The 8,980-nt window shown below is 39.9% G+C and overlaps 1 protein-coding gene across 1 annotated transcript; it reads right to left on the bottom strand.

Moving 5' to 3' along the window:
- Positions 1 to 307: 307 nt before the first annotated feature.
- creb3l3a (cAMP responsive element binding protein 3-like 3a) lies at positions 308 to 7,483 on the bottom strand. The gene is made up of 10 exons (XM_051375537.1): positions 7,315 to 7,483; positions 6,816 to 6,932; positions 6,375 to 6,618; positions 5,557 to 5,690; positions 4,156 to 4,266; positions 3,948 to 4,054; positions 3,036 to 3,104; positions 2,761 to 2,845; positions 2,034 to 2,127; positions 308 to 1,091 (listed from the first exon to the last, which is right to left on the bottom strand). The coding sequence occupies exons 1-10, from the start codon at positions 7,363 to 7,365 to the stop codon at positions 775 to 777; spliced, it is 1,329 nt and encodes a 442-aa protein (XP_051231497.1). The 5' UTR covers positions 7,366 to 7,483; the 3' UTR covers positions 308 to 774.
- Positions 7,484 to 8,980: the final 1,497 nt, after the last annotated feature.

Raw genomic sequence — 8,980 nt, forward strand, 5'->3', positions numbered from 1 at the left:
GACACAAGCTATAGCCTGTCTTCCATGGGTAAATATGTCAACATGTCGATTATTGAGTAAGAAGTCTGAGTCATGAGATAAGAGGTCATCTGTTCCACCTTTGGCCCAGTTTTCTGTCTCCCTCTCTGTAAACCATCTCTCAACTAACATCAAACCTACTGTACTCACCCTTAGAAAGAAGGCCTGTCTAGACACTGGATAATACACTTTCAGGCACTGTTCAGGAAAATTAAAAAGGTTCTTTTTAATTATTAAAGCTGTAAAACATCATAGAGAAAATAAATTCACAGCGCTTTGAGCCTTCTGATCACTCTTTGACATTTTTTATTTGAGGCAGTTTTACCCATGAATGAATCTAAACAAATCCAATCAATGCTTGAAAGATAACATGCTTTCAAAATCCTTAAACGTTTTACGAATTATCCGTTCACATCAAAACTGTACACTTCATCACTGCTCTATTTACCCAGTTTTTGACACTCTCAAACACACTAATTTACACTGGCATTTTTTTCAAAGCCAGGAGGCAAATGATACACAGTTTATCTTGACAGGCAATTTCAGTGTAAGATTTAAATCCATATACTGATATATAAAACAGTATCACAAATAAGGAAAAGGTATACAGACTACATATATATTAAAGGCAAAACAGGAATGATTAAAACCTAATTCCCCTGTCTGTGTAAACAGCAGCCCCAGATAATGCCTTATTCTACCATTGGGAGGAGGGCGGTTTGGGGATTTCTTGCAGCGATAATTTATTCATTTCTTTTACATGTCATCAGCATGTGGTCGGAGTCTGGCAGATTGGTGGGGATCCAAGGTCAAAGTAGCTATGTGACCAGTAATTGGGTCCACATGAAAATGATCCATCCTGTCTTCCTGACTGCTGTTTAGAGACATGGGCTCCAAACTGGTTCGGTCTTGTTTTACTCCCAGCTTTTCCATCAGTGTGGTAATATCTTCCAATTCCCGGTCTCCTGGGAAATGCTGGTGCAGAGGCTCAGATTCATCCTCAGTGGAGAAGGGGGGGTCAGTGACATGCAACACACGGGAGGCCTGGAGGTTCTGCAGGGACCGTGACTGGACTGTGTGAAAATAAGACAGAAAAGATAAACAAATTCAAGCCTTTTTGGACATGCAGCTCTGCTTATTATTGTGTATTTGGCTTTACTTTAAATCCCCCAATTTCACATTTATAAGCACTGTATACAGATTTAATTGATGGTTTATAACACTCAGGCAGGCAGATATAGTATCTCTTTAAGTTTTTATTACTAACTCTTCCTGTGGGCATCCCTAAGTGGAGGCTGGTGTATAAACAGATAACAAGTGACAATATATTAAAACATTTGTGATAAGTTATAATTGCTGACAAATGCAGTACATTAAAAAAAAAGTTCCATATATCTGCTTACAACTACATTACACTATGCTACAAACCATGTACTAAATGCTTGTATGCTGCTTATAAATATTGGGTGATGTAAAGTATGCTGGCACCCATGGTAAGCAAGTCTGTGTCGTAAGTACATCAAATTCAAGCCTAGAGACATTAAAGACTCTAAACCTCTAAAAACGTGTAACATAGCCTTTAGCACTAAGGGAAAGTGTAGCATCGATTGCTTTTTCAAGGCTGTCAAACAGCTTATGGTAACAAATTACACCTTGGTGCTGTGCAAAACCTAATCTTGCCTCCTAATTAAAAATCTACATTGTGGAGGTTTGTGCCAATAAATCTAATAATAAAGCGATAATTACTAGTCATTCATCAGCGACAGAGCAATAGCTTAATAACTGTAATGATAATACATGGCCATGGTTCTCTGTGCATCGGCTCTAATCTTTAAAGTTTTAAGTCGACAGCAAATCCTCAGACAGGCGGAGCAGGCTGTGAGGCTCTGCAGGTGAGAACCTTTCAAGCAGTGGGTGAGACCGCAGTTCTAACAAGCTCCTCAGCTGTGACAGAGAGGTGCTGGATTAGTTGGCAGGCGGGCACACAAAGCTATTTGGTACTGAAAGTTACTCACTTCTGACTGGAGTGAAGTCTCCTTGGCTGACCTTGGTGTCAGAGAAGGGCTTGAGGCTGGGGAACAGGATTAGGGAGAAGGACAGCAGGAGCACCTAAGGGACGGAGAAAAAGAGAATAAGATAAAGGATGGCTGGAATCAGTGGAAAGTACATCATTCACACTTAAAGTTCAAGTCAGAGAGAGTTCTTACTTGAAAATCTGTGTTCTACATTGTTGAACTTTTGAATGGATAGTGGTCTGGATATTCCCTTTGTGAATACTGTTCAGAGGAAACGATAATCGTTTCCTTTCTTGCTTCTTGTGAAGCAAAGCACTCTGTGACGGCGAACTGCGACACAGTCATATTTATAGATTAAAAGTTACATTTTTAAAATTCTGCTCCACTTATGTTGCCTCAGGTCTTGCACTTTATTCTACTGGAGTGATCAAAAGCAATAAATGGCTACTGTGCAGTCTGTATTTCTCTTTATATGAAGACTATGTCGTGTGCCGTCTTGTCCATTATGTACATTTCTAGTTTGGCCTTTCTTGGTGGCTAATATAGTTATAGTGGTTGTTGCGATTTGGCTAGCTATGAAGGTGAATGTTTTTAACGATGAGTCATATGGAGTGAATGGCAGTTTGTTTATCTGCCTGGCACACACACACACACAAACCCACACACACACACACACACACACACACACACACACACACACACACACACACACAGAGGTCGTCCATACCAGTACACATGTCCCTGTCTGGGCTGGCTTGTTAGATGTATTCATGACCAGAGCCTGCAGCCTGCGCAACTGTTCCATTAGTGACCTGCGGAGAGGATGGGGAAAAAATGAAAGACAAAAGACAAAAGACAGAGAAAAATAATTTGATTAGCAAGGGTTTGAGGGGAGATGTTAAAGGCAGTTTCTGATTGGAGGAAATGTCATTCAAAAATACTGTCAGGGGATTAAAAAGGAGGGAATAATAGAAAGAGAAGTCATGTTTCAAAATCTCTCACATGTTGCATTTCTCCAGCTGGGACACTTTCCTCTGCAGCTCCTGATTGTGTGCATTGCAGGCAGCCATCCTAGATGAGATAATACATGAGAAAATAAAATTATCTCACTTAGTTTGTTACTGCAAACATCTATGAATCAAACATTGCTCCATTAGGCAATCATAATTTTAAACCCACTGGAAAACAACCTGTTCAAGAAACATTTCAAAGCTTCCTTCTTCATTCAGGAAGTTTAGTTTTTAGTTTTTAGTTTTAGTCCAGTATGTACAAATATCATCCGCTAAATGTGGGCTTTCTAACTATCCCTGCTCACAAATACCATGTAACTGTAACTTTGTCACAAAACCGATGATAAAATGGATTGCACATCTGAAGCAAGGTGAAGAATAGAAAAAAAACACCACTCCTCCGGTATCAGGCTTCAGTGTGGTGCTGGGGCTATAGACTATCAAACTCAATGAAGAAAAGCATCTGCACACTCAAATCTGTAGAAAAATCATATTTATTTTGTAAGCTTTCAGTCAGGAGCCTTGACAAAAAGTTGACAAAAACAACTAGCTACCTTGCTACCTTGCAAAGTAAATACAATTTTTGCACAGAATATTTTCAGCATTTCAGTCTGTGACAACTAATAACAATAATAATAATAATAATATGGGGAGCGTTTGACAAAGACCAGAATCAAACCACAGTTACATTGCAGGGCTGGCACATGGGACCCTAATAGGGACTTTCATAATGTGCTGAAATGAACACGCCAATGGCTTCCTGGGGGGTACAGCAGGAAAACAATCAAGAAATTCACAGTTTGCTTTGGAAAATGGTTAGAATATTGAATATGTTGTTAAGATGCAAACACATGCAGAACAATAACCATTTCTCTTGTTACTCTTACTTAAATTAGATTCTTACCTGCTCTCCAGCCCATCAATATACTCCTTCTTCTTCTTCCTGCTCTCCTGAGCAGACTGCTTATTGCGAATCTTTCTTCGTATTTTCTTCAGAATCCTCTCTTCGTACTGATTGACAAAGGAAGGAACATTTTCATTTTGAGTGTCCACGGGATAAACTCTGGGAGCTGGCGGTTGTTTTCATTGTTTAGGTATTAATAGCAATTTACCTTTGTAAGAGGTAGTTGGCTGGGTAGATTCACCCCCTCCTTTGCTAAAAGCTTCTTCTCATCTTCATTGAGAATCAACTCTTGGATGGACTGTTGGGATGGGTGTGGAGGCTGGTGGCGAGATATGAATACTAATATTTAAAACATAGTCACTGCTGTTTGATTTAGTTTCCACCTGCCCACCTCTTTCTTCTCCTCCTTCTCCACCACCCCTTTCTGCCTAGAGCCTCACAAGAAGTAGTTAAATGAGTGCAGACTATCAGGCCACCTTCATCACTCGCATTTCATGGCTACCTCAAAGCAATTATGGTGGGAGAACTTAAGTTGCATTCTGTCACTCTCTCCTTCATCTTATTAAGCTTGGCTGCGAAGATGAGGATCAATACCCGGAGTGAGCTGAAATCCAAACTGCTGTATACCCTCTAGTTTCAGAAGCACAAACACATTACTAAGCTTGTGGCGATCTTCTGTATTGACCTGGCGACCTCCACTTTTAGGAATATTTCGTTTGGGAATTAAATGATTATGACAAGTATAATTGCAACAGTGGTTGGCACGGCCACCGTCTGGGTTCAAGCCTGCTGGCCAGCTGGGGCCTTTCTGTGCGGAGTTTGCATGTTGTCCTTGTGCCTGGGTTCTCCAGTTTCCTCCCACAGTCCAAACACATGCCAGTTTCATTTATTGGCAACTCTAAATGGCCTGTCAGTATGAATGTGAGCGTGAATGGCAGGTCGCCAGTCCAAGGTGTACTCTGCCTCTCGCTCAATGTCAGCTGGGATCAGTTCAAGACCCCTGCCACCCTTTAAAGGATAAGTGGGAAAAACTAATGGATGGATGTATGATGCAGCAAAAAACTTTCTCTACACAAAATATAATTGGATAATCTTAAATAAATGCAAACTTTGCACACCTATTAAAGGCCACATCTCAAAAATCATAAAGGAATTAACCAATTCTGGGGAAGTTCAAGGGAAATATCGACTTCAACAGAACACTATCTTAAATGTTTCTGTGTATTCCTCGTATGTGTGTCAGCATACAAACCCCAGTGCTGCTGGGAAGGTTTTTGCAAACCTTCCTACAACAAACAAAAAATAGGAATTTAATTTGCTATTCCAAATTCCTAACTCCTCCCTGAATGCATGATTTCAGCAAGTGTAGTCAGCCACTTGTTTTTTACAAAATACACACACACAGACACACACACACACACACACACACACACACACACACACACACACACACTGACTCACTCAAAAGGTAAACAACAGGCCCTATGCATGAGTCAAGCAGCTAAAGAAAGATGCACAAACACACATAACACATTATCACTCTCCCCCCACCCCTACTGTAGCATCCACACCAACTGTCAAACTCCCACCACAACCAGAATACACTTACGGTTTCCGGTGTGCCAGACAGTAGCAGATCCTTGACAGTTAGTGGGAAGCCAGAGGACAGCTGCGGTCTTTGTACATCTGAGGGATATTGTGTAATCCTTGTCCTGCCCGTTGGGAAGGTGGGCTCCCAGCCATCTGCACCCACACAGACACAGGAATATACATAAAGTCCATGCAAACAAAGATCAATATGACATGCTAGAGTCAGTGTTTGGATTATGTGGCAAACAACAATAAAAAATTAAAAACAACAAAAGACATTTGGAGCCTTAATGTTACGCAAATACTAATTACTGTCTTTGGTATTTTTTGTTTTTGATGGCAATAACGTCAGTGTCTTTGATAGTTTGAATGCTCTTGTACACAGTCACAAATAATGAATGCCATCCTACTTTATCCTCTGTGTTGCAGGAGATCCAGAGAGTCATGTGCTGGATATTGTGACTGTAATGCCAAATTCACTTTTTTCCCCCAAGTGATCATTCTCTGCTCACAACCAGATAGAGCTTAGTCGATTACATTTTCACAATGATTTACTGTTTGAATAATTTTCATGAGAAAAAAGCAAACATTTGTAGGTGAATATGTTCTAGTGTTCTGAAATGAGTTTTGGACTGTTGGTCAAAGACTTTTGACAACATCTCTTTGTAACTTTTTACAGGCATTTTTCACAATTTGCTAACATTTTATTGACCATACAACACACTGATTGATCAAGATAAATAACCGGTAGACCAAGTGATGATGAAAATAACGATTAGTGGCACCCCTAGATGTGTCCCACTATGTTTGTTTTTCTTGTGGATATTTGTAACTCACTGAGGTCAATTGAGACGTTGGCTTCCAGGGCTGCCTTAGACTGTGGCCCCGTACTGAAAAACTGAACATCCCCTGGGGGGCTCTCTGGGCGCTGAGGGCTGTCCATCTGGTCTGATGGAGGGTCCTCACTAATCCCGCTGTCACTGTGAGAAGGGGACCAGAGAGGTGAGCCTGACACAGAATCACTTCCCGTCAGGAGGGCATTGAGGAAGTCATCGTCTGCCTGTCCGGCCGGCTGCAGCATCTGGTGGGTGAAAACACTGAGTGCTATCATTAGTCTGTCTGTGTGAGATGACAACATGGTGAGAGATAGGACAGTCTTTTAAAAAACAGACAAAGACCTACAGAGTATGTCAAGGAGTAACTATACAGTGGATACAAAGCAGACAATTATTTGTTGCACGTATGAGTGACATTAGCGAGTGACACAGTCTCACGCACATTTGGGTCCTGGATTGGCCAGGTGTGATGGTTGCCATGGCGTCCTGTTTCCTCATGACGGAGAATTCCATCGTTTTGATCAAACAGCCAGTCGAGCAGCTCAATGCCATCACAACCCTGAAATGAGATCATGACATTTAATGTCACACACAGTACTATCTTTCATCCTTTTAGAACCAACAACAAAAATATAAAGGTTTCATATACTGCCACAGCTGGGGACTGCCATTTACTGCCATGATCCTCCCTGAATGCACTGTACCGTACAATATGTTTCCCCAATCTGCCTAGATATCTGTTGGTCTCTGTGACCATTTTTCTGTAATAATTCTGTACTTTCATTGCCATTTCTACCATTTGTTTGATTTTGGAAGCCATAAGATTATGATTTAGGCTTTTAATTTGCTCTCAAGCCTGAACTTTGCTCTGTGGGTTTGCCCCAGTAACCCATAACTGGCAAACTGCAATGCAATAAAAAGTATAACATTTAGTTATTTACCTGGTCTCGGTAGTGCTCCATAGTGTCCTTGCTAGGACCACAGAGATCCATCCAAAATATCCAATTTACTCTGTACTGGAGCTTTGTCTCCGTTCCTAAAGAGACTCCACTGTATCTCTCAGCTCTTCTTCTCGGGTCCAAAGTTTAAACTCCAACACAACACACCCAGTCAACTAGCTTGCTTTGTCCCCATTGGCTAAGAAGAGATATAATCTGATTGGTGCCAAGAGTACACAACTAAGGTAATGACAAGTTGGTCTATCTGAGACAGAGGACATTAAGTCTCCACTAGAATGTAAAACACCAGAAAGGTCAAAGTCTGTTGCTTCTTTTCCTCTTATTTATTTGATAGCTTATTGACATAAGGATGGCTCTGACCTTTGGCATATATTCATAACTCAATGGACATACAATGGTTCTAGAAAAAAAAGTCAGCAACACTGGTTTTAAAGACATTGTAAAATAAGAGTATTTCAACCAATTTGGCTACCGTTAATTAAATTGTTACACAGACAATTTAATACAGTATGTGTCTCAAATCATATTGGTTGAGTTAATAAATTACTGAGATATAGTTTCCATATTAATGTGTCATGGCAGTTCTTGAGGAAACCGGATTAATAAGGAAATGATTTATTTGTAGAATAAGTAGGAATAATAAAAAGCAGCCTGAGGCCTCTTTAAGCTCTAATCAGCCTTTAAGGAGGCTTAAAAGCATGAATGTACTGCAAAGTGGTGGATGAAACATAATTACACCGAAACAATTTGAACCATCTCTTTATAATCTATATTATTTGTCCGAGGGTCTAATTATTTTTTTTACCAGAGCTTCTAAACCCCAACTGCGCAAATAAATGAATTAATCTTAGAGGAACCGTAAAAGCACAAAAATATCCACATAGTTATAGATAGATAAGATCCAATGAAATGTTAGACTGAAAGATGAAACAAACTTAATAAAAGAAGACATACAAAAAGAGGAGCAGTGAGGATAATGGTATACAGTAGCTTATGCAGTTATTTTAATTTACTAATGTAGTTTTTATATACATAAGTTACTTTGGTCATCGACACATTTTGATATTATATTAATAATATAATATAAAATATATAATATTTATTTTTAAATGTCTGTATGGAAACCGAAACACACAAAAAGATTGATTTAAAGGAGGGTGCAAGCATGTAGCCAACAGTTGTAGAGACTGAAAGTTTGTAAATGCAGTTGTTTCACAGTTGACTCCTTAAGGAATAGTTTGACATTTCAGGAAAGATGTCAACTTGTTTTCTTCAGAGAGTTATATGATGAGACTGATACCACCATCTGTGCTGTAAATATGACACCCCAGCCGGAAGATGGTTAGCTTGTTACACAGAACCATCTGGGAAGTCTTTGTTGGAAACTGTTAGAAAAAGGATAGGTGCTTTCAAAAAATGCTTGGCAGGTGATTGGATGAACCAACTGTCTATCATAGTCTATTACGATTTAATGAATTCAACCAATCAGATCAACAAACCATAAGGGAGAAGAGCAAAATCATCTTTTCCATCAAGAAAAGCCTTCGGTGCCGTTCTTTGCTCTTCTTTCAATGATAAAATCTCTATGGGAGCTGCCATTGTTGTTTAACGAACAGTATCGTCTTGCTTCGTCACACTTAGCGCTCAT

This window comes from Dicentrarchus labrax, unplaced genomic scaffold (genome assembly GCF_905237075.1).
Source record: "Dicentrarchus labrax unplaced genomic scaffold, dlabrax2021, whole genome shotgun sequence".
Lineage (NCBI taxonomy): Eukaryota > Metazoa > Chordata > Actinopteri > Moronidae > Dicentrarchus > Dicentrarchus labrax.